Source organism: Sebastes fasciatus, chromosome 6 (genome assembly GCF_043250625.1).
Source record: "Sebastes fasciatus isolate fSebFas1 chromosome 6, fSebFas1.pri, whole genome shotgun sequence".
Classification (NCBI taxonomy): Eukaryota; Metazoa; Chordata; class Actinopteri; order Perciformes; family Sebastidae; genus Sebastes; species Sebastes fasciatus.
This window is the reverse complement of record NC_133800.1, coordinates 29,151,519-29,177,585: the sequence shown is the minus strand read 5'-3', so window position 1 is coordinate 29,177,585 and position 26,067 is coordinate 29,151,519. Positions and strand designations below refer to the sequence as shown.

General features: G+C 41.6%; 2 protein-coding genes across 3 annotated transcripts in view; both read left to right on the top strand.

Moving 5' to 3' along the window:
- notch1b (notch receptor 1b) overlaps positions 1-10,894 on the top strand; it is a 50,263-nt gene extending 39,369 nt beyond the window's left edge. Inside the window, exons 25-34 of one of the 2 annotated variants that reach the window (XM_074639026.1) lie at positions 29-600; positions 693-1,127; positions 1,247-1,395; positions 2,922-3,135; positions 3,460-3,550; positions 3,822-3,984; positions 5,844-6,142; positions 6,824-6,971; positions 7,866-7,963; positions 8,085-10,894. In XM_074639026.1, the coding sequence (XP_074495127.1) occupies positions 29-600; positions 693-1,127; positions 1,247-1,395; positions 2,922-3,135; positions 3,460-3,550; positions 3,822-3,984; positions 5,844-6,142; positions 6,824-6,971; positions 7,866-7,963; positions 8,085-9,440 (3,525 nt within the window). In that variant the 3' untranslated portion in view covers positions 9,441-10,894. Of the gene's footprint in view, positions 1-28; positions 601-692; positions 1,128-1,246; positions 1,396-2,921; positions 3,136-3,459; positions 3,551-3,818; positions 3,985-5,843; positions 6,143-6,823; positions 6,972-7,865; positions 7,964-8,084 lie in introns of both variants that reach the window. The other variant, XM_074639025.1, reaches the window with a different exon arrangement.
- A 2,155-nt stretch (positions 10,895-13,049) lies between these two features.
- ubac1 (UBA domain containing 1) lies at positions 13,050-22,852 on the top strand. Its single transcript, XM_074639024.1, has 10 exons — positions 13,050-13,498; positions 15,640-15,760; positions 15,852-15,925; positions 16,059-16,166; positions 16,280-16,382; positions 17,856-17,964; positions 18,086-18,470; positions 19,368-19,454; positions 19,883-20,021; positions 20,423-22,852. The coding sequence occupies exons 1-10, from the start codon at positions 13,361-13,363 to the stop codon at positions 20,536-20,538; spliced, it is 1,380 nt and encodes a 459-aa protein (XP_074495125.1). The 5' UTR covers positions 13,050-13,360; the 3' UTR covers positions 20,539-22,852.
- Positions 22,853-26,067: the final 3,215 nt, after the last annotated feature.

Sequence of the window (26,067 nt, the reverse complement as noted above, 5' to 3'; positions counted from 1 at the left end):
CTAATTCAACTGTTTTTTTCTTGTCCAGGGCTTTACTGGCTCCACATGTGAATATGATGCCCAGGCCTGCGGCAGCCTCCACTGCCGCAATGGAGGCACCTGCATCTCCGGCAACAAGAGTCCCAAGTGTCTATGCACCGCGGCGTTCACTGGGCCCGAGTGCCAGTATCCCACCGACAGCCCCTGTAATTCCAACCCCTGCTACAATGGCGGCACGTGTGAATACACCTCCGAGGCGCCATACTACCACTGCGTCTGCCCCACGAACTTCAACGGCCTCCGCTGCCACATCCTGGATTACAGCTTCCCGGGAGGATTCGGCCACGACATCCTGCCGCCGTCGGAGGTGGACGTCACCTGCAACATCTCGCTGTGCGAGGTGGCTAAGCACAACAAGTACTGCGACGTGCTCTGTAACAACCACGCGTGCGGCTGGGACAACGGCGACTGCTCGCTCAACTTCGACGACCCGTGGAAGAACTGCTCGGCCGCGCTGCAGTGCTGGCGCTACTTCAACGATGGGAAGTGCGACTCGCAGTGTGACAACGCTGGATGTCTCTACGACGGGTTTGACTGCCAGAATCTGGAGGGACAGTGCAAGTGAGTGTTTATATCTATAAATCAGACAAGATTCAAATGAGAATTTAATTAATTTCTATTGCCATACCCCTAACTTAACCTTTTTCCTTCAGTCCTCTGTATGACCAGTACTGCAAGGACCACTACGCCGATGGCCACTGCGACCAGGGCTGCAACAACGCCGAGTGCGAGTGGGACGGCTTGGACTGCGCCAACAACATGCCCGAGAAGCTCGCCGTGGGCCAGCTGGTCCTGGTGGTCCACATCACCCCAGAGCAGCTCCTCAACAACTCCTTCGGCTTCCTGCGCGAGCTGAGCCGCCTCCTCCGCACCAACGTGATATTCAGGAAGGACGCCAAGGGCGAGACGATGGTATACCCGTACTACGGGAACGAACACGAGCTGAAGAAGTACAACATTAAGCGCTCGGTGGATTCGTGGTCAGAGGTTCCTGGCAAGGTGCTGAGTGTGGTGAAGAGGAGCCTGTTTGACGTGGCAGACGGGAGCAGGAGAGCAAGGAGGGAGCTGGATCACTTACAGATAGTGGGGTGAGCAAGAATATTCAATTTCATTATTTAACTGTAATACACTTTTTAATGATTCAGTTTACAAGATTTCACAATGGACCGGCATTTGACTCTGTATGTGCTGTCTTTTCTCTCTATAGTTCAGTCGTCCATCTGGAGGTGGACAACCGTCAGTGCTTCCAGCAGTCCAGCGAGTGTTTCCAGAGCACCAACGATGCTGCAGCCTTCCTCGGGGCTTTGGCTTCCAGCGGCAAGCTGGATGTTCCCTACACCATTGAAGCTGTTTATAGTGAGTACATCCCATACAAGGCTGCATGAATCAAAGAAAACCCCAGTATGCAGAAATATTCAAATACACCATTTTAGAATATGTGAAAATAACACATTTCTACAGCATGCAAGAAACTGCATGTTTTTTGCCCCAAACTGCATGTGATTATCAGAAAGTGTGCATGTCTGTAAAGGGGAGACTCGTGGGTACCCATAGAACCCATTTTCATTCACATATCTTGAGGTCAGATGTCAAGGGACCCCTTTGAAATTCGCCAGGCTGCTTTTTCCTCACCAAAATTTAGCATAACTTCATAGTGTTATTTAGCGATGTTCATGACAAACTAGTATGACATAGTTGGTACCAATGGATTCTTTGGTTTTCTAGTTTCATGTGATATCAGTATATTCCCAATACCTTGAAGACTGCTACAACCTCCGAAAGACAGAATAGCAGAGTTTTAATGGGTTAAGGCCTTCCTCTACTGTCCACACATTATGTTACAAGTGGATAAGACACGTGCTCTTCCACACACACACACTCTAACTGGAAGTATCCGCCGCGCCCTCTGATCGGGTCCTAACCCTACTGCTCTTTGATTGTGTATTTGTTATGCAGCGGCGAACAAATGCAATTGTGAATCTCATGGCCTAAACAATCAATCCTTCCCTGTGTGTGTAAATCCACTGGCTTCAGGCTCCAAAACGGTTAATTGCTGCAAATCAACTCCTCCAACCCCCCCCCCCCCCCCCCCCCCCCCACCCCCACCCCCCACCCCCCCCCCACCCCCCCCCCACCCCTACCACTCACACAATATAACACTCACATCTCCGAGTCTGTCTCTCTCCCTTTCACAGACATGTACACATATACGTCCACAGATAACACACTCTCTCATGCACGCACACACACTTCATCCCGCAGTGTGAGGGGCTGCTGCAACCTTCACCTCGCTGAATGTAATACCAGGACTTAATGCATCTCTGAGGGTTTAGGTTGGGGGAGTTTATCATTTCAAAATCGTTAGTGGAAAAAAAAAGAGAAGGGGAAAAATTGATCGGGAGTGTGCTAGAAGTTGGGAGTCTTTGTTATCTCGAAAATCCTAATAAATCCTTCGTCTTTACAGCTTAAAGCGCGTGCAGTAATTTGAAGTTCATTAATCCCCCTCCTTTTTTTCTCTTAAAGAAGAAATGGTAAAGTTGTCTCTTGGTACTCTGGGTTGAAAAGGGAGAGAGGAGGTGCTGGTGTTTCTTTTTTTTTTTTTTATCACGCCCCATCCTTTTTTTTCTTTTTTGATGAAAAGCGGTTAGCAATTCTGATTATTACTGAATAGATAGTGGAAGCTAGCTTTACAAACGGTGAGGATCGTCAGTCAGTTTCTGGCACTCGCTGCCGGTTGCGGTGCGTTCTGGAGTGGGAACAACGGGGCGAGGAAGAGCCAAAGAACACTCAGGCGGATCCTGGGTGTGCTGGTCTATCCTGCGTCGGTCCACGTTCCGTTCGCCCCGGCCCCGTCTTGACCATGTCGTCCCTTTTCCTGCCAGGCGGTGTGGAAGGCAAGACTTCGCAGGACCTCTACCCAATCTACTTGGTCCTGGGCGGCATCGGGATGCTGGCCTTCCTCGGAGTGGGGATGGTGGCTGCCCGAAAGCGGCGCCATGAGCACGGGCGCCTCTGGCTCCCCGAGGGCTTCAAGACCACAGACACCAGCAAGAAGAAGAGACGCGAGCCTGTCGGAGAGGATTCCGTGGGATTAAAGTAAGTTTCCGTTTATTCACTCGGTGTCATCGGGTGCCTGTTTCTCTGCGGGTCAGGTGAAGGGCCAGTTCTGATGGTCAAAATGGGTGTAACTGGTCATCAGTCAAATTTGGGGAAGGGGGGGTTTTGCGTGGATCATTAATGATAATGATATCGCAGGTTTAGGTGCGCATTAATTGACTTGTTGGGGGCAGATGGGTGGGGTGTGGATTTAATCAATGCTTTTGTTTTTCGGCATTGCTGCACCATTAATGGTGAGAAGCTCAGATGGGATGGAAGCAGCTGAGAACATGGATTTTAACTGGGTTTTCTGCTTCATCACAGGCCACTGAAAAACACCTCGGACATTTCACTCATGGATGACCCCCAGAGTGAATGGGGAGAAGACGAGCCTTCGGATGCAAAACGCTTCAGGGTAAGGAAACGGAAATATTACACACCAACGGAGGATTTTGGATTTTTTTTTTTTATTCAACTAGAGCAACAATTTCTTACAAAAACTTGAATTTTAAAATTCCATATGTGGGATTGGAAAGTGACTTTATTGTGCATTTAAACATTTTCTGAAGACAGTTTTAGAGTAATTTTGTCATCTGTGTTAAAATTAAGTTGTTATATTGTGATGTGATTTAAACCCTCATGCTCAGTTTCAGTTGCCTAACCTCTTGCTGTCCCCGTTTTAGCAGTTTGACGAGCAGGCTATACTGGAGGTGGACGACCAGACGGACCACCGCCAGTGGACGCAGCAGCACCTGGACGCCGCTGACCTGCGCATCCCCTCCATCGCTCCCACACCCCCTCAGGGCGAGATTGAGAACGACTGCATGGATGTCAACGTCCGGGGACCAGGTGGGTGACTGAACACTTACTAATAAGACAATTGGAGGGAGCTCTGTTCCAACGCATGAAGACTGAATCAGTGGATGTGGAACTCATTTTGTTAATTTATTAGTTGTAAACTATTAAATTAATCGCCAACTATTTTGATAATCGATTAATCGGTTTGAGTAATTTTTTTTAATATTTGAGTTGTGGACAAAACGAGACATTTGAGGACGTCATCTTGGGCACCATTTTCTGACATTTTATAGACCAAACAACTAATCGATTAGTTGCAGCCCTGTTTTGGTTCATTTTCATTCTGGATGACTCGGCTGTCTTTATAAAGGACAAAACATATTCCAAGATCTTATTAAAGATAAAATGTCATGGTTTAATATGTCAGCCTAGCTTTAATTGTGTGGGAACATATGTATGGAATCACTTTTTAGAAGAAATTGGGTCCTATTCATGACAATTAAAGGTTTAAGAAAGAAACTAAATTGATTTCTGTTACACAAAATTAGCTCTATTATATTATTTTTGACTTATTGTTGTTTTTTTCTTGTGAAGTACTGGATAGTTTCCTCTCTTCAGACCTCTAAAAATGCTTCAAATGAAACAATTTGAAAAAGAAAAAAAACATTTTGGTAGAACTGCTCACAACTTTTAAAAAATATATTTATATATATATTTTTTATTTATTTTATACAGGAAAAATACACATAAGAAACATGATGAGATGACAATATAACCTCACAAAAAATGAAGAAAACACTTAGACAAAATAAATAAATAAATAAATAAGAAGAGACTAGAAAATGAATAGGATCCCTTCAATAATTCAAATAATTAAGTTGACTCCTTACCAACTTATGTGCACAAAAGGTCATAAGTTGTTAGACGGGTTAGTTTGCTTTGTTTTAAGGGGTCACAACAAGCTTATTTTTTTATAGCACGAGCATTTCTAGTAGTGTGTTTGTGTTTGTGTGACTTGATTCACACATTTTCTGAGCAAACATTTCAGCTTTCTAGTATGTGCATGAATGCATGCGTGTGTGTGTGTGTGTCTGGATTGATTCATGCCTTTTCTGAGCGAACGTTTCACATTTCTAGTGTGTGTGTGTGTGTGTGTGTGTGTGTGTGTGTGTGTGTGTGTGTGTGTGTGTGTGTGTGTGTGTGTGTAATCGGGCATGTAGGAGTAGCTAAAGCCCCGTGTCCACAGGGTAAAGGATCTTCTTCAAAGCAGCCGACGAAGCCAGGCGCCTCGGGGAAAACACTGATTCCTGATCAGATTAATCATTTGACCAGTAATGGGCCTTTTTCTATTCCACATTACAAAAACCAATGAAGGCATCAAATGCAAAAACCCAATTTTGTAGTAAGTGCCAAATTCCCTGAAGGAAAGCTATGAAAAATCAAAGTACCAGGGTTAACAACTTGAGAGCACACTTTTTCCCCCGTTGTGGATCGATGCGCTTGAATCGACTAAAATCTGTGAGATCTGGGGCTTGCTATCCTTTTGAAGAGGAGAAAACCTCTTCAAGTCGACTGACTGAGCTGCCTCTCACAGCTAGATATTAATGCTTGGTTTTTTTTGCAGCAGCAGCCGAGCTTTAGCGAGCCCCGGCCTCTATCCCCCTAGCTTCGCTCTCCTTCTGAAGCTTCTCCGGTTCCGAGGCCTTGATCAGAATCCGTTATCGAAAGCGGAGCGCTGCGATGATTCAACTCAGCCAAAAGTGTCAAATCCACATTCGATTTGTTTGTTGCTTTGTTTTGATCCGCCTGCTGCTTTGAAGTGCTGCAGCAGTTCCTGGGCCTGTGCTGTGCTGACTATGCAGTCTGTTACCTTCTTTCATATACCCTCTCCTTCTCCCTCCTCCGTCCAGATGGATTCACGCCGCTGATGATCGCATCCTGCAGCGGTGGAGGTTTAGAAACAGGCAACAGCGAGGAAGAGGAGGACGCCTCCGCCAACGTGATCAACGACTTCATCTACCAGGGCGCCAACCTTCACAACCAGACCGACCGCACAGGTGAAACCGCTCTTCACCTGGCCGCCCGCTACGCTCGCTCTGACGCCGCCAAACGCCTGCTGGAGGCCAGCGCCGACGCCAACGTCCAGGACAACATGGGCAGGACGCCGCTGCACGCTGCGGTGGCAGCTGACGCCCAGGGGGTGTTCCAGGTGGGTCCTCATATGACACATTGATTTCCTAAGTGGAATAGTTAAAGTATTAATACTAAAATTAAAAAAGGATGAGTCGATTTATCAGTCAATCACAATTCATCAAACATTTCCAACTTCTTCAATGTGAGGATTTGCTGCTTTTCTTTGTTTTATATTTCTGTTAATTGAATAACTTTGGGTTTAAGATCTAGGGCTCTGTATTGGCAAGAATCTGGCAACACAACACGTATCATGATACAGGGGTTACCATTCAACATATTGCGATACATTTAGATTTTTTTTAAATCTAATTTTAGGAAAACTGTCATAGTATAAAGAACACAGCGCCATATCATAAAATCTTTACTTTTTATGCAATCAGAAGAGCGGAATCTGCATTTGCATTCATCACAGTCCCTTTAAGGGACATCCAACATCATAGCACTACCTTTTGTAATATCGCGATACTCAAGTGTGTCGATATTTTCTAAAACATTCAGTCATTTTACTATTTTCTGATTCGAAAAATGATAAATGAGTCAGTTCGCAGTCAATAGTAGCAGCCCTGAAATGATAGCTGTCAAATAAGATGCTTGCTATTGTAGATCAGAATTACCAGAGGTTTTAATTTGAGTCAACCTCTGAAGTATGACATTTTGATTATGCCAATGGATTCACGTTTATTGTATGTCTCTGTAGATTCTGATAAGGAACCGCGCCACAGACTTGGATGCCCGCATGCATGACGGCACTACACCCCTGATCTTGGCTGCCAGGCTGGCTGTGGAGGGCATGGTGGAGGAGCTCATAAACTGCCACGCTGACGTCAACGCAATCGATGATTTCGGTAACGTTTCTCTCTTTTATGCCACTTTAAAGGTCCCATATTGTAAAAAGTGAGATTTTCATGTCTTTTTTTTATTATAAAGCAGGTTTAAGTGCTATATAAATACTGTTAAAGTATCAAAACACTCAATCCATGGAGTAAAACACAGCCCGTATTGAGAAAGTGAGCCTTTGAAACAAGCCGTCAGGATTTCTGTAATTTTGTGATGTCACAAATATACAATATATAGACCATTTCACAGTTTTGAATGTAAACATTATGATTGTGTCACAGTTTTTTTTCCAGTTGCAGTGTATTGGTGCCTTCAAATGAAACTCATGAGCTCATGTTTACGACATGGGAAGTCGTGTACATGATATGCTTGGCGTTATATTGGCAATATATTAACTTATTATGTGCCGAAAAATGAACTTCCATAACCTGATTCTCTCAAACTGTAGCAAGGAGGCTCTCAGGAAGTGACAACGTAAATTACTGCTCAGTGTGCCCAGAAAGAGACATACTGCTGTTTATTCACACATAAGTATGTTGTGCATAGTATGGGATTTCGGACGAAGCCAATGACATCAGCTGACAGGACGTAAACATGGACCCAATGTATGTTGCCTAGCAACGCAATTCTGTTGCAATTCCGTTGATAAGCGTGTCAGACAGAGGGTAAATAAAGGCATATTCAGGCAGACAGTATGATGAAAATAAAGTTTTTTTTTAACATTACAGCATGTAAACATGTTCTAGTAGAAACATAAATAACAAGTATGAACCTGAAAATAGGCATAATATGGGACCTTTAATGAGCCTAACAAATAAATGCAATTTAGTGTTGGATGCAAAGAGCCTTGAATGCATCAAAAGAACACTTCATAACTAATAACACTGTTTTTGTCTCTTCAGGTAAATCAGCCCTACATTGGGCCGCAGCAGTAAATAATGTGGAGGCTGTAATTGTGCTCCTGAAGAACAGCGCCAACAAGGACATGCAAAACAACAAGGTAAAAAAAGCAAGCCGTCTCTTCCTGCTCTTAGTTCTGTAGAACAATAGTGAAGCATCTTTCTAGAACAACATTCCTGTGAATGTCTTTAACCGTGTCGTCTCCTTTCTGTCTGCCTCAGGAGGAAACCCCTCTATTCTTGGCTGCCAGGGAAGGAAGCTACGAGACCGCCAAGGTCTTACTGGACAACTACGCCAACAGAGAAATAACCGACCACATGGACCGGCTGCCCAGAGACATTGCACAGGAGAGGATGCATCACGACATCGTGCGGCTGATGGACGATTACAACCTGGTACGGAGTCCTCACATGCACGGAGGGTCACTCGGCACCACGTTGTCGCCGCCTCTCTGCTCGCCCAACGGCTACCTGGGCATGAAGCAGCCCCAGCCTCAAGGCCAGGGCAAGAAGGCACGCAAGCCCAGCGCCAAGGGCATCGGCTGCAAGGACGGCAAAGACATGAAGGTGAAGAAGAAAAACTCGCAGGACGGGAAGTCCGGGAACCTCCTGGACAGCTCAGGTGTGCTGTCACCAGTCGACTCGTTGGAGTCTCCACACGGCTACGTCTCTGATGTGGCCTCGCCGCCCATGATGACCTCACCTTTCCAGCAGTCGCCGTCTGTGTCCCTGAACCACCTGCAGGGTATGTCTGATCCACACCTGTCTGTGAGCCACATGGTGATGCCAAACAAACAGGAGCTGGCTCGGATGCAGTTCGACCCGCTGCCTCCCCGTCTCACCCATCTGCCCGTGTCTGGCTCCGGCGGCCCGGGCGCCATGAACGGCCAGTGCGATTGGCTGTCCAGGATGCACGGCAGCATGGGCCAGCCGGGCCAGTTCAACCCCATGAGAGGAGCGCCTGGCGGTCAGGGAGGTCTGCAGCACGGCATGATGACCTCCCTCCACAACGGCCACCCAGCCACCAGCCTGTCTCAGTTGATCGCCTACCAGGGGATCCAGAATGCCAGACTGGGTCCACAGCCGCACATCATGCAGCAGCAGCAGATGCAGCAGATGCAGAACCTGCAGCAGCTCCAGCAGCAGCAGCAGCAGCAGCAGCAACAGAGCATCCAGCTGCAGCACCAGAACTCAAACACGACCAACAGCCAGAACTTCATCAGCGCGGAGCTCAGTTCCCCGGAGCTCCAGCAGGGCACCGGCAACTCCAGCATGCCCATCCACACCATCCTGCCGCAGGAGACCCAGATCATGCCCTCCTCCATCAGCCAGTCAATGCCCAGCACCCAGTTCCTCACCCCACCCTCCCAGCACAGCTATTCAGGCCCCATGGACAACACCCCAAACCATCAGGTCCAGGTGCCCGACCACCCCTTTCTGACCCCCTCCCCCGGCTCCCCCGACCAGTGGTCGAGCTCATCTCCTCATTCCAACATGTCCGACTGGTCAGAGGGCATTTCAAGTCCACCGACGAGCATGCAGTCTCAGATCGGACATATACCGGAACAGTTTAAATAAAACGCTTGTATCTTTACGCCCAGACGAGCTGCTGTATATTTTTTTATAAAAAAGGCACTCTTTGTGGGAAAAAAAAAAAAAGAAAAAGGGCAAAGCTGTAAACACGATTTAATAGGACATTTTTTATATGCTTTTATACTAACAGCAACACCTGCGTTTCATCCATTCTTTTTATTTATTAATGCCTTATTTATACGCATTGCCTGCTTACAGAAATTTCGGGGATCCAATGGTGCTGGGTCGGAGAAAGTCCTCTTTTCTTTTAGCATTTCTTTTCTGCAGTGAAGCCGCAGCATACACACTGGGTATTTATTTCCTTAAGGACTTTTAGTCTTTGCCTTTTTGTTTTTTCATATGATTTCTCAATCTTTGTTTATATTTTTGTTTTTTTTGTATAATCTTGTTTATAAATAAACTTGTGATTATGGGGCATTTTATATAGCACATTTTTAAGTTTCAGTGTTATTTCAATTTGTTGTGGAAATATTCTAGTCAGTCAGTCGATGATAAACAAGTTGTGAATGTTAACAGAACACATGTCCTGTATGTTTTCACAATTTCCCCCTTTTTTTTTTAAATATCATGTGATGCTTAGTTACGCTCTCTACAGTTGTGTACATTTCTTGAATCAATGGAACGACGTTATGTTGCGCCTCTAGATTTGACTGCGTTCATACGTAGAGATGTGGTGGAGATGTGATATGTTGTACAGTATACGGCCGTCTTGGAGATTGGCTCGAGTATCTGTTGGTGTTTGAGAACTGGCCCGTCGGTCACAGACAAGTGTATGTTGTTGTCCAGAGGGAAAAGGAAACTTCATGTCCCCTCTCCCTCCTATTAGTTTGAGCCTATGGCTGTGTTCCTCCTTTTGTAAATATGTTATGCATTTCCCTCGTAAGCAAGATTTTGTTTAAGAAATCTGATGTCTTAAGCATGCAATTTTGATAGGTCTCGCTGCCAGTCAACAGCCTCTAAAATGTCAAACAGAACAGAATATATATTTTGTATTTTAACTGTCCCTTATGCATAAATAAATTTGAACTATATACAAATAGATACGATATATTGTTAGGAGACATTTTTCTCATAAAAAAAGGAAAAACATAAATATTGAGGTTTTATAAATTCATATTTATTTACTGTTCTGTAACACATAAAAATCCACTGAGGCAACCATTTGTGCATATTATTATTAAATGTTTTTGTTACACTTCGGTTAAACGGAAAAACTGTTGGCTAAGTTGTCGACGTTTTGAGACGCTCCCTGGTATAGTTTGCAAAATGTTATAATTTGTTTTTAAAAACATTAGGTTGTAGTGAAATTATAATATCTGCAATATGTTTCTTTCCTCTTATACAGTTATAATTTGCAAGAAATGTATTTCCCCTTTTCATTTTCAATCTGTAAAAATGTTTCTTGTTATAATAAAGGGCACTTGTGTGTCTTAAACTTATGAGAACTGTCTTTTGTTTTCTTTAAATTACTGTAGAAGATCTCAATTTCTTCTATACACACTGTGTGAAACAAGCTGAATAAGTATACATCTAGTTCAATAACCACAGTATATAAACAGGGGCCTTTGATATTTCCTGGCTGCAATTGATAGTGTTTTTTTTATTTATTATTATTAAAAATTAAAGTGACCTTTCTCTTCATACACTTCATACACATCTCATTTTTTTACATTTGCTGAAGCAGCCAAATATTTCACTTAGTGTGTCTCCCTCTAGTGGGGGTAATTATTAGCTTTAAAAATCTAAATTAACTCACCTAAATGAAAGGTCCACCAGCACCGTTTCTGCAGCTTGTGTATATTGTGGAAACGGGTAAAAGCCAAAACTAAATAGAGCGATCTTTGCAATGACTTATTGCCATGGCCAGATTAACCTACCAGGGTAAGAAAAAGATTTACTGGATCCAAAGTAATCCCCAGTTCATAACTGTTTCTGTGCTTGGTGTACAGCTTTTCTAGGCTAGAACACTTATCTGACTCCACATTTGCTTTGTGGAAATTAGAAATTTGATTAAACACATAAAATATGCAACATATAAGCACTAAACTCAGCTGTTTTGACCCAGGTCCCCCTTTCAACATATGGCCTCAACATCAGGTAATCTTACGGCACAATAAAGCTCTTATTTTTTATTGCAAATGTGACAAAAAGTCTGAGGAATTTCTGTTCATCTCTCTTTTATATCATTTAAGCTGAATATCTTTGGGTTTTGGATTGTTGCTCAAAAACAAAACAAGACATTTGAAGATATTTCAGACTTCAGGAAATTGTGATGGACATTTATCACTATTTTCTGACATTTCTTTTAGACCGATTTATTAATAGATTAATTAAGAAAATACTTGTCAGATTAACGATAATGGTCCTTATTGTGTCAGTTGATATTGTGCTGTAGTGGTGCGTATTCCTGGAGGTCTGGGGTTCCTGGAGGTCTGGGGACTGCAGGTGAATGGTAATCCATCCTTGCTTATCACAGGTTAAGGGACATTCACATATATTGAAGCCAGAGGTCAAGGGATCCCTTTGTAAATGGCCATACCAGTTTTTCCTCATCAACATTTAGCGTAAGTTTGGAGCGTTATTTAACCTCCTTTGCAACGAGCTAGTATGACGGTAGGTACCAATGGATTCCTTAGGTTTTTAGTTTCATATGATACCAGTATCTTCACTCTAGCTTTAAAAATTAGTTTTTCACAAGTTGCGTTAATGTGTTAAAGAAATTATTGGCGTTAAAACAAATTTATTAAACCTCCCTGGAGGTCTGGGGTACCTGGAGGTCTGGGGTTCCTGGAGGTCTGGGGTCCCTGGGGGTCTGGGGTTCCTGGAGGTCTGGGGAAATGCAGGTGAATGGTAATCCATCCTTGCTTATCACAGGTTAAGGGAATATTTTAGATGCTGACATTGCACTTGTTGTTAGCCTTATTATTAGTGTGTTTTTAAAGTCAGATTAACGATAATGGTCCTTATTGTGTCAGGTGATATTGTGCTGTAGTGGTGCATATTCCTGGAGGTCTGGGGTCCCTGGAGGTCTGGGGTTCCTAGATGTCTGGGGGAATGCACGTGAATGGTATGAGGAGTTTCTGTTCATCTCTCTTTTAAATCATTTTAGCTGAATATCTTTGGGTTTTGGATTGATGCTTTCCCTGACATTTAAACAGAAGTTTAAACTTAGACTAGTGGACTAGTCTAAAAGAAAGAAAGCACTCAAAACAGTCAAAATGTGGCTCAATTTAATCTATAAGGTTAGACATTGTCCAAAAAATATTGTGTATAATTATGAGAAATCGTTAATCACATATTTCATTGACAAAATCATATTTCTAGTTGACACACAGTGAGCCAGGTACATCTGGGGCCCCTGGAGGTCTGGGGTTCCTGGAGGTCTGGGGTTCCTGGAGGCCTGGGGCTCTGGAGGTCCCTGGAGGTCTGGGGTCTCTGGAGGTCTGAAGGAAATATCTTAGATGCTGACATTGCACTTGTTATTGGTCTTATCATTAGTGTGTTTTTATCCATGGAAATAGCCTTGGACTCAAAAAAGAACTACGACTCCCATGATGCACCGGGGTCGTAGAGCACCGTTGAAGTTCAAAGTTCAAACATTACAGTAAAAATAGGGTACTTGCTGGCTGGCTTGGCTGCTTGTTGTGTTCGCTGGGAATAATAAACAACTTGGTGGTCACTGAACATTTTAATCGGGTTGCCACCGCAGCGAAAACTGGCGGAGAAACACGAAGATGGCCCTCAGCTAATCGTTGCTGTGTTGTCGGCGGATTTATCTACTGAACGAAACGACGGGGCTAGCTGGGAGCTAACGTTAGCACGCTAGCTCTCATAGCAACCGCTGCTAGGCTAAGCTAACGTCACTGGACTGGACTGGTACTCTTTAACTCTCTATTGCTGCAGCTATGTTCGTCCAGGAGGAGAAGATATTCGCAGGGAAAGTGTTGAAAATACACATCTGCACCATGGACGGCGCTGAGTGGCTGGAGGAGGTCACTGAAGACACCACTGTGGAGAAACTGAAGGAGAAGTGCTTGAAACATGTAGGTGTTTTTGGGGGGTTGTTGTTTATGTCTTGTGTCTTGTCTTGTCACTCCTCTGCCTGGGGGGTGTTTGTGAGTCCACCATACCCCCTCTCTGTGTATAAACTGTCAGTGTCAGTGTCACTGGCTTTGTATTTATAGTAACTGGGTAGACCTTGCTATTTATAATTTAGCAGGTTGGCTGCCCCCACATCTCTATTTTCAAATGGCTTTATTGGCATTATACATATTGCCAAAGCATATTCAAATGATGAAAATGTACAATAGTTACATTTCATTAACATCAATAAAATAAAATAATTTTCAATCAATCAATTGGAACAACGATATCAACAGGAAACGAAGCAAATTAACAAACAATCAAACAACAACAAGGTGCAGACAGCTGTCCATGTCCCTCAGTTTATGTCCCTGTCCCTCAATTTATGTCCCTGTCCCTCAGTGTATGGCAGGCAGCAAGTCAAGTCAAGTCAAATTTATTTCTATAGCACATTTAAAACAACATGAGCTGACCAAAGTGCTTTACAGACATAGGCAGAATAAAAACAGGTCAACAGAGCAGACAACAAAATCTCACACATCCACAGACAGAAACAAGTTAAAATCCATGAGTAAAAGACTGTTATAATGAGCATTATAAAAGGCCAATTAGTCATCACAATTCAAGTACATTCAAAAGCCAAAGAAAAGAGGTGGGTCTTAAGCTGTGCTTTGAAACACTCTGTAGAGGGAGCAGATCTGATGTGGAGAGGCAGTTTGTTCCACAGACAGACTTTGTTCCAGCTCAAAGCTCCTAGTAGCAGTAGGACGGATCATTTATCTTCATCTGAGAGCTGTAGAAAACCTTTAGTTCTTAAATTCATTTTTTTTAAAAATATATTTCCCTGATGTTTTTATATTTCTCACATTTGGTGCAGAAGTGTAGCTCTGTTTCAGGCTCACTCAGGCTGCAGTGAGAGCACAGCTAACAACCTGCCCCCTTTTGCCCAGTGGCTAGCCTGAGAGCCATGCTGCTTTACTGTCTATTATTACACTTCTCCTTCTATGGCCTATAGCATAACCTCAAGTGATAGTCTAATGTTTGTTTCTCATGACAACATGGGGAAATGTACAGATTCAATGACACAATGTTGTGTAACATCACACACATGGGCACAGACATCATGATGAAGTTTATTATCATGTTACAGGCTTTTCTTAACTATTTTATTCCATCTACCTTTTAGTGCTGAATCAACTAGTTGATTAAGTGCCTTTTAAAGTAATAGTTTACTCTATAAAACATAAAACTACTTGTCACTGGAGTCCCAGGTTAGGTTTTCAAATGTTTTGTTTTTGTCTGACCAATGGATTTTTAATTTACAATGATATGATGAGATGAGAAGTATTTAATACTCTTATCAACATGGGAGTGGGCAAATATGCTTGCTTTGTGCAAATGTATGTATATATTTATTATTGGAAATCAATTAACAACAGAAAAACTTTGACAAATATTGTCCAGAAACCCTCTCAGGTACTGCATTTAGCATAGAAAATATGCTAAAAGTATAACACGGCGAACTCAAGCCCAACAGGCAGCTACAGCTGTCAGTGTGTCAGTGTGCTGACTTGACTATGACTTGTCCCAAAACTGGATGTGATTATCATAAAGTGGGCATGTCTGTAAAGCTGAGACTTGTGGGTACCCATAGAACCCATTTTCATTCACATATCTTGAGGTCAGAGGTCAGGGGACCTTTTTGAAAATGGCCATACCAGTTTTTCTTCTTCAAAATTTAGTGTAAGTTTGGAGCGTTATTTAGCCTCTTTTGCGCCAAGCTAGTATGACATGGTACCAATGGATTCCATAGGTTTTCTAGTTTCATATGATACCAGCATCTTCTTTCTAGCTTTAAAACTGAGCCAACTACAATCTAAAAATTGCAGGTGGCGTTAAAGCGAACACGTTAACGTGTTATTATCGTGTTAACTCCGACAGCCCTGATATTTATACTTTCAGGTTTTGCCCTGTTTGTCAAACAACTAAAAACACAATTTGAAGATGTTTTTTTTTTTTTACCATTTTCTAGACTTTATGATTAATTGAAATTGTTTGCTTTTTATTTCTGAGATGCTTTTACATTGTTCTTGGTTTACAGTATGTGCACGGAAGTCTAGAAGACCCCAAAACACTTACCCACCATAAACTCATACATGCTGCTACAGAGAGAGTCCTCACAGACACTAAAACTGTCGCTGATGAAAATCTCAAAGATAAAGGTACGTAACACCCTATTTGACAAGTTTGGGGATTCCGACAACAACCCTACACTGTTTTCCACGGTCTGACCATGTTTCATATCTGTTGTAGAGGTTTTGCTGCTCATAAAGAAAAGACCGCCACCAACGCCTCCCAAGATGGCAGAAGTTAGTACAGATGAAAAGGTAATCAACTTATGATTTCCTTAAAACTGAACTGAAAGCATTTCTTTATCAATATTTTTAAATTCTGCGCCAAATGTGGTGTCTTTATTTTGCCTGCTTTTAATCGTCTCCCTTTGTCGCCTTTTTGTCACAGAAGAAACAAGATAACAAGGCTCCAGACAAAGATGCAATTCTGAAAGCCACCGGCAACCTGTCCACCCGCCACACTGACCGCACTGTTACCCAGCATAACATCAGAGATGTAAGGCTTTTGGTGGAATGGATTCAGCTGAATTTTCATACCATTACAAATTTGGCAGTGTGGTAAAGATGTTATTGATTTATGTTACGTTTTGTGTGTTTGTGTTGTTCCAGTTTCAGACGGAGCTAAGAAAAATCCTGGTTTCTCTCATTGAAGTTGCCCAGAAGCTTCTTGCCTTGAACCCGGATGCTGTTGAACTTTTCAAAAAGGCCAATGGTAAAGCTTACAATCCCTCTAAACTGTTTCAAAGTCAGGAAAGTTAGGATCGGGAGAAGACATTGTTTGTTAAAACAGGGCAAAAATGTATTAATATATCCATTTATTAAAGGGCCAGTGTGTACCATTTCGGGGGATCTATTGTTGATCTACAGAAATGTAAAATACTATTAATAGGTATATTTTCTTTAGTGTATAATAACCTGAAACTATGAATCAGTGTGTTTTCGTTACCTTAGTGTTTATATCTACATAGGGAGCGGGTCCTCATCATGAAGTCCGCCATGTTGCTCCGCCATGTTTCTATTGTAGCCCAGAACAGACAAACCAAACACTGGCTCTAGAGAGAGCCTTCCACATATTAACATTACCTGAAGGCCAGTAGTAGTAGTTCTCTGACAGGGCAGTGAGAAATATTTGAAGATACTCGAAGCTTTGAGGATTAACACGGTGCAGCACGCTGACATGTTCTACGGTCTGTCTGTCTTCATCTCCCCCGTTTCAGTGCTGCTGCTGCACTACTACACCTACACGCACCTCTACACACAACAAAGAGGGATATCTGTCTGAAAATAACTAATAATAATGTATGTTAAATATGAATAATGTTGTGGGATTATTCCTTATTTCATGAGCATTTGGGGATTTATACATTATTATTACATACTTATATATAAAATATAAAAAGATTTAAAAAACTAAGCATTCGAATAGTTATTTGGAGGTCGAATACCATGGCCACAGTCGAAGCTTTGAAGCATTTGGGTCAGCCCTATCCAACACGTTGCTCCTAAAGTAGTGTTATTATGGTGAGGATGACCTCTGAGTGAGGTGAACGGCGTTACCACGGTTTTGACCTCGGCGGCTCACGTTACCGCAGTCTTGGAAAGGGAGGAGTGAGCGGAGGGGTACTCAGTTCTAGATGCAACCAAAACCTACACACTGCCCCTTTAACGCTCTATGATATGCCTATAAAGGATTGTGGGGTCTGTAGCTAACCTCAGCACACCCTGGACAAGTCGGCTGTGTATTACAACACAAACACATTGACGTCTAAGGGCAGCACAGGGTTTCTAGTTGGCATGTGAGCAGAAACCTGAGCACCCAAAGTTTACCGACAGAGTTTGGAATAACATGCAAACTCCATTCAGAAAGGCCACAGCTGGCTGCTGTGAAGCAACAGTGCGAATCACTCAGCCTCTTCTCTAAATTGAAAAAATATATATTCTATTCTCTGACAAAATGAGGTAGTGAGATATATTTTCTGTCTTTATGTACTGTTTTAATTTTTGCCATTGAGCTCAATGCAGTGAACCTCATTTAGATTATTTCCTTTACATATCTGAGCCATATTTTGATATGTGTTGTTGCTGGGAAAATAGATCTGGGTGTTTATTGTTGTAGACATTTCACACATATTGCCCAACCCTTCATTTCAGTTCTCTGATCTCTTTGTGTTTCTGTGTCTTGTAGCGATGTTGGATGAAGATGAAGAGGACCGAGTGGATGAAACAGCCCTTCAGCAGCTCACTGAGATGGGTTTCCCTGAGAGCAGAGCCATCAAAGCTCTGAGATTGAACCAGTAAGTCGGAGTCGGTTAAATCACTCACAACTGATGATGAGACAAACTATTTGGATTATGTCTACAGCATTTATCTTGAAAAGAGACCCTTTTTTTCACATCTCATCCTTTCTTTCTGCAGCATGTCAGTCACCCAGGCGATGGAGTGGCTTATCGAGCATGTGGATGACCCCACCGTAGACGCGCCCATACCTGGCAATGACTCCTCTGGGGCAGCAGGAGCCACGGCTGCCGCCACAGCTGCCGCCACACCAGGCCCCTCAGCCTCAGCCTCAGCTTCAGCCTCAGCCTCAGCCTCAGCTTCAGCCTCAGCCTCAGCCTCAGCTTCAGCCACAGCCTCAGCCTCAGCCTCAGCCTCAGCGTCAGCCTCAGCGTCAGCCTCCGGTCCCAACCTCCTCCGCAGCCTCTCCAGCCAGTCGAGCACAGAAGAGAGCAGCAGGCAGGACGAGCTCACAGAGATCTTCAAGAGGATCCGCAGGAAACGGGAGTTCAGACCGGACTCTAGAGTGGGTGGCTTTATCCTGTCGGAGCTTTGACTAGTACTTCCTTGTATATAACTCAGCTTGGAGCTTTCCATTACTCTGTATTTTGTAGGAAGATGCTATTTATCAAATTCTACAGACAGAGCAGATGCAAGACAGCTCCAAGATCTTGAATTAATTTTTACCAGATGCAGCTGTGATAACTGTGAAATGACTTGCTTTCTGCAACTGCACAGTCTAGCATACGGTACTTAGGACTGGAATTGTGGAGACAGATGCTCTTATTTTCATTTTCCTCCGCTGCATTTCATTTATTACATCCACGGTGCATCAGTAAATATCGTCGCAGTGAGACAAAACCTAACTTTTTTTTCTCCATCATGTTATTTTAGATGAAACAGGCGAGCACACTGAACTCCAGGCTGCTGAGTGTGTTTATCCCTGCGCCCACCAGCAGCCCTCGTCCCATGTCATGTTGCTTTTTCATACGTCAGTGGACTAATTTGCTGAATCTTCGCAGGTCTTTGCACTGCGGTTGAAATGCAGACAACAGTGGGCTGAAGGAACCTTTAGTTTTAGTTCCAGCTTTAGATACAGAGATTATTGAAATGTGCTCTCATGGATGGAAAGTGTTAGTGGGTTTAGTCATGGGGTTTTCATATCACGTTGTTCTAATTTCCCTAATTGTAGAGCTTAATGTACCTCTGGAAGGAACACTGCTCCCCAGTAGCTCCAAAAATAGGAAAGTGATCAAAATGCCATCTTCCAACAAAACTGGTGGTTGCAACACTTATTCCCAGCTTCTTCTTTCACTGCACACAAATTGTGTGTTTCCCCAAGACACCTGCCAGGCTCCATAGGACTGTGACTGTGTATGTTCTTCAACTAAACACAGAGTCTTTTTCTTTTTTATTTCTGCAGGCTGTCATTGCATTGATGGAGATGGGGTTCGATGAGAAGGAGGTGGTCGATGCTCTGAGGGTGAATAACAACCAACAGGATGCTGCGGTAGGTTTACACATCTTCGACAGTAGTGTTTGCAAGCAGAGCTAGTCCTGGAAAAAAATACGGCAGTACCAGATTTGAGAAATAGCTCTTTATTTTGGCCAACTGACTTCATGATTTCACTTTTCTTTGTTTTGATGGCAAGTTGTAGAGAGAGGCGAAGTCCCTCCCCTTCCGGTGGACCACCATGAAACCTTGTTTCGTAAAAAATATGAACGGTCGTCCATTGACACTAAAACAATTCAAAACTCAACAATGCTGGACTTAAAATATCGATTTCAAGGAATATTCATGAGTTTATTTAAGAAAAAAAAATCAAAATGTGCCATGTTATGAACACTGATCCTGCACTCTGACCTTCATAAAGATATTAATGTGACAGTTGGGAATCTTGGTTCTTCACAGTGTGTGTTTTTTTTTCTGTCCTGCAGTGTGAGTGGCTGCTGGGAGACAGGAAACCTTCTCCAGAAGATCTGGACAAAGGCATCGACACCAACAGCCCGCTGTTCCAAGCCATTCTGGAGAATCCAGTGGTCCAGTTGGGTCTAACCAATCCCAAGACCCTGCTAGGTAGAGTCTAATCACATTTTAGTGGACAATCCAGGATAGTAGGTGACAAAAGAATCTGGAAATCACAGTGTTTCCTCACCAAGATTTAGCGCAAGTTTGGAGCGTTATTTAGCCTCCTTCTCGACAACCTAGTATGATATGGTTGTTACCAATGGATGCGTTAGGTTTTGTAGTTTCATATGACGCCAGTATCTTCACTCTAGCTTTAGAACTGCTCCTTAGAAAGATCGATTGTGAATGTAGCCTGAGAATTGTTCTGCAGATATACTACCCAAACAAAATGAAAGTATCTTGGCAGAATAGGAGAGACTATGCTTGTGCATTTAATTCTGAAGACTTTTTAAAGGCTGCTGGTTTTGTTTAGTCTATTTCTTATCAGTGTGCCTTGTGTTTGTACGCAGCGTTTGAAGACATGCTGGAGAATCCTCTGAACAGCACCCAGTGGATGAACGACCCCGAGACCGGCCCCGTCATGCTCCAAATATCCAGAATCTTCCAGACCCTCAATCGCACATAGAGCCTCCTGGTGACCCCCTGTTTGACTGTGGCAGCTTGTGAGTGTGTGTGTTCGACCATATTGGGGTGTGTGTGTGTGTGTGTGTGTGTGAGTGAGTAAGTGAGGCTGGCAGAGACACAAGTATTGTTTTTGCCTTGTAAAGACAAAGCTGGAGGAGTCAAAGTATGAATTAAGATATTACACATATAACTATTTATAACAGTACAGTAAAAACACTTATACAAAACAAATGTTAACATAAACATTATTACAGTAATAATAATAATAATAAAAAAAGAGAGATTTAGTATGTTGTTTTTACATTTTAACGAGAACAATTTATAGTCATGACAGACTTGATTTATTTTATATAATTTCTCCATGTGCAGAAATGACATCAGACATTTAATGTTTACACTTCAAAGAAAACTGTTTTTGTATGTTTTGCAATATTTAAATATCAATTACAGTTTCATCTGTCTCTTTTAAATTGTTATATTTCATCTGTGGTGAATGTGTGGAAAACTTCTGTCAGTGTCATGTTTTGTTTTTTCTTCCTCCTTTTGTCCTGTTTTTATCAAAGTAACTGCTTGTAACTGAGAGGCCGGCGGTCAAAGTTGAGTGTTTGTTGAGCTCGTTCAGAACGGGCTCTCGGACGCACTACCTCTCTCCGTTCACGCCCGCGAGGTCGCCACGCGTCGACCGCCTCTCAGTTTAAAGCATTTGTCCTTGAGCTTCTTCGAGAATATTTATTTGACTTTCTTGCCTTTTTTTAGACGAAAGCTGTACACTAAACTGTTTGTGTCTTAGTCCTGTTTTTACAAGAAAATTATATATTAGGCCTGTGTGTTTATTGTCGATGTGCTCTTGAATGTCATATTATCATGTTGCGCTCATTTAGCACTTGTTCACCTCTATGAATATCACTCACTGCAGCACTGAGGGAGTTAAAAGAAGGGTTTTGTCTCAGCAGGCTGTAGTGGGATGTTAAATGAAGCTGAGCCTAATCAAAAAGGGGTTTGCCTTTTTAAACCTTTAATTTGAATGATGAAGATGCTCGCTTCTTGCTGCGAAGGTGCAAGCATCTTCACACAAACACACGCACACAAAGAAATAATCGAATTTGAGACACAACCAGTGTTGGGTTTACCTTTTTTTTCTTTTCTTTTGAGAGCAGTGAACATTTATGCTGTCAAACCAAACCAAAATGACATTATATAACCTGCCTTGTCATTTGTTGTACCCATTTAAAAATACCCTGTATTTCTGTGCAATAGCAAAGGACTTCTGTTGACCTGTAAAGAAATATATTTGATTTGAGTGTTAGAGATGTGTGAACTGCAATGGGTAGTGTGTTCTACGATATTAGCCTTTACATTGAGTACTTAAAATCTCCAGCTACAAGAAGGCGAGGTTGGCCTCTCCTGGTTGTACCGAGAGCTAAAAACAATATGGAGGGTGGTGTGTTTTGCCAAGCTTTTGAGTGTTTTTATTCAATATTTAAAATGTGGTATTGATGTGACTTCTTGCTCAGGGAGGCTGAGATTGTTTTTCTAAACCTGTCGTTAATGGCAAACCTTTGCTCACCCCCCCATTCTAGTTTGGCATTTGAAAATGGCTTTAACTAATCTGTCTAGAACTTTATGAATAAGAGCACTACAAGACATGGTTTCGTAAATGCAATATTTGAAAAATATTTAAATGTTTTTAGAGAGAAGTGTCTGTTTGAACTATGTATTATTACATTATTTATATCGAAGCCAAACTAGTAACTCGTTCTTATTTATAAAATTTTTAGCAAACCTCGAAGCTAATCTACAAATGTGAAGAAAAAAAAATTAAACGATTCAAATGTTGTTTTTACAAACCATTGTAAAATGTGCTTACGGACTGGTAGGCGTGATTTTAAAGTAGTGTTTGAATGACGAAGGATTTCTACACACACACACTTCCTGCACTGCAGTGGACCTTCATCATCATCATCATAGCCACACTGACCAGCTGTCTCACCACCTCCATGCTTGGCATTAGTATGCATACCAAACTCTCCCGTAATATCTTGAAGCAAACACCGGGAGCTTGTATGTCCACAGGGAAACGCAGACATCTTTCAAAACGGTCAACAGGAACAGAAAAGAACAAAATGAACTTTATTGCTATAGGGACACTGAAGGATCGTCGGAGTCGCAGGTTTTTGTTTTCACTCTGCTTTCATGCAGGACTGTCCCCGATTAACAACCTATGCAATATACTCTCACCGTCTGTTCATTCAGACAGCCTCATGGCTACTGGCATTTAAATCACTATTGCATTAAAGTTATTTTTTGTGGCTGTACTCTGTGGATTCTGTTTTTCCTTTAAGTGATTGGCAGGTCAGCAAACTACAGGCAGGAAAAACCCCACTGTTAAGACAGGTGAATGAATGTGTATGACTGATTTTATCATTTGGTACCTGTTTTCTGTTTTCTGTTTTCCACTCTGAATGTCAGGTGGGTGTCAGTTTGTTGCTTACACATTTGTTGCAAAATCGTGGCATAACTCTACACACAACCCAAATACGACACTTGGAGATAAACATCACTCTTCTCTACCTTCTCTGTGTCTCTCTACTTCTCAATCCTTTTTCAAAATGGCATTTTTGCAACAAAATGATAACACATGCACCATTTGAATTACTCTTTCAAAGCATCAACAACACATGACGATCGTTCCACTACAGTATATACCTGGGGTCTATTTGTAGTGCTGAGGCTCAGACTGGTGTGCAATTAGTGTGCAAGTGTTTTTTTTAGTAGATTAAGATTTTATCATCTCGTCCATGTTGGTGTAAAAGCTGAGATTTAAAGGTGCTATTGATAACATTGATGACATTCAACCAGTGGTAGGGGTCAGGACAAAGAACGTATATTGCAAAGGAATGAAAGTCAATTGTTCGTTCCATGTCAACATCAGCGCCCAGCAACAGAGTTATGCTTCCGCCATTTTGGACTGAAAGCGACTGTCGAACGCCAGTATAACGTCCGCCCAAAAAGTGCCCTTACAAAAGTAAATCAGATTTATTTCAATTCTGCAAGGACTCAGAAGTGTGGAACATTTCAATGAAAAAATCATGTAAATTATTTGTAAATAACATTTTTTTTAATATATATGGTGTTAAGTAATATGTACATGAAACAATTCCATTTGAAATAAGTCATATTGTAATTGAATTAGCTCATTTGACCTACCTCAACATTGAGACCAAAGTTGTGGGACGAGCGAAAGGGGTGTTTCGACACAAAGTGTTTCAGAAACTTTATTAAATCGCATTATTCAAGATGGGTAATAACACTGTGTATATATTTATTGATAATTAATTGATGAAAATATTTAAATTAGAAATACCTGTTTAAATAGTGATGTTAATGCAATGCAGTATTAGTGGAGGCCTTAATTTCTTAATTATAGAACAGTCCCTTACAAAAGGTTGCCAGACTTTAATCTACATTCTCAGTTTTGTAATTTTATTTCAATGACGGGTCATTAGAATAGGTAACAATTATTTTTTCAATGCATACAAATTAGTGTTGGCACTGCTTTACAAAACCAGTGAAAAGATTAAAATTGTGATATTACATCTCACCACTAGATGGCAACATTGGTCAATGTCACAAGGACAACACATGCTAGTGGTTTGATCAGCGCTAGTGGTTACAACAAGTGGAGATAAATCAAAACCAAGCAGATTTATAACATAATATAAACTGAAAAAAATAAAGAAATATAATAAGGAGAGTGAATTACTTTTTTCTTCTTTTGAAAGTTCAATACAGTTGGTATTATTTTAAGTCATATCATTTTATGAGTATATTATTTTGCTAAAATATTAATCAAATTAATTATGTGAATTTAATTTGCCAAAAAACTTGAATTGTTAAAAATGAATAATATCTCAATCAAAATGTTTCGAGAAGTTATTCTGTAAATCAAACTAAAAAGAAGTAGCATGAAAACAATCTACAAACACATGTTCAATAGTTTCCCCTTTACAATTACAAAAAGTGAATCTATTGTTAACAGTTGCGAAGAACTTGCAAATATTAGCTTTAAAACAGCAGAATAGACATCTTTATTGTCCAATTGCGTGGAAATTTGTCTTTGCTCTACCTGTTTGGCGTGAAGAGGAGGTTGTGTTGCTCTGGTTCTATCTGTTTGGCGACGTTGGGAAGCTGCTTGACATCCTCCTGGATCCATCTTCTCTCTTTTTTATTATTATATTTTTAATGACACTTTGCTACAAACATACATAAAGTAATTTACAGATCCTGTATACATACACCACCTAAACCATGTCTGTCTAAAGTGACGTATTTTAAGATTTGTTATACACATAAAAACAAACATTGAAAACTACATCATGAACAAATAGGGAGTGATCTTTTCATTATCATACAATCATAGATTTGTAAAAATAAAATCTGGTTTGTGGGGTGTTACATAATTGACCCAGTTGTCCCTGCGTGACAAAAATAATTCCAGTTTATGGTTGACATATACTGTTATCCTTTCCATTTTGTAAATATCCATTGTAATGTCCACCCATGTATTTAGAGTTGGGCTCTCCTGTGATAACGGATCTATCTTCTCACATATATTCACATTATATGTATACATTTTTGTCATATGGATTGCCTATGTTGTATTTTCATTATGTTGTTACTCTGTACACATGACATGACGTGCAGTGGAAGGGGGATCCTTCCTCTGTTGCTCATCCTCAGGTTTCTTCCATTTTTTTTCTTTTTTCCTGTTAAAAGTTTTTTTGGGGGGGAATTGGGGTACAGATTGTAAAGCCCCTCGAGGCAGATTTGTGATTTTGGGCTATACAAATAAAATGTACTTGACTTGACCTGATACAATTGTGAGGAGAGTAATTATGTATAAAAAGAAGGGCCCAACATAATAAGAGTTGTTGATGAAAGTCAGGAGAGTGAATTACTGTTTGGTATATTATTGACAGTTATTATTACCAGTTTCTCTGGAAGGTAATCACGCATGCGCAGTCGCTGCCTTCACCAAGGCAGGGATGATAATTTAATTTCTCTGGGCAGAGCGTGACCAAACCACCGGTTCTCGCTGCATAGCCCAAGCCCACTTGGATAATGTGTTTATCTGTTAACTAACATGAGGCGTCTAGTACGACTTTTTTTCTCTTAAATGTAGGACTTTATTCTCATAATATTCCGACTTTTTTTCTCGTAAATTTAGGACTTTATTCTCATAATATTACAACTTTTTTCTCGTAAACTTATGAATTTATTCTCATAATATTACGACTTTTTTTTCTCGCAAATTTATGACTTTATTCTCATAATATTACGACTTTTTTTTCTCATAAACCTATGACTTTATTCTCCTTAATTCTCGAAATCTCAGATTTATTTATTTTTCCTCAATGTGGCCCTTATGCTCCTTCATACAACATAATAAGTAGTAGTTAATGAAAGTCAGGAGAGTGAATCACTGTTGGTTTATTATTGACAGCTATTACCAGTTTCTCTGGAAGGTAAT

Excerpts from the sequence above, each read along its gene's own strand:
- ubac1 (XM_074639024.1), top strand. The coding sequence starts at position 13,361 with ATGTTCGTCCAGGAGGAGAAGATATTCGCAGGGAAAGTGTTGAAAATA. Across the intron at positions 13,499-15,639 it reads AGGAGAAGTGCTTGAAACAT|TATGTGCACGGAAGTCTAGA; the intron begins GTAGGTGTTTTT and ends CTTGGTTTACAG. Across the intron at positions 15,926-16,058 it reads AAGTTAGTACAGATGAAAAG|AAGAAACAAGATAACAAGGC; the intron begins GTAATCAACTTA and ends TTTTTGTCACAG.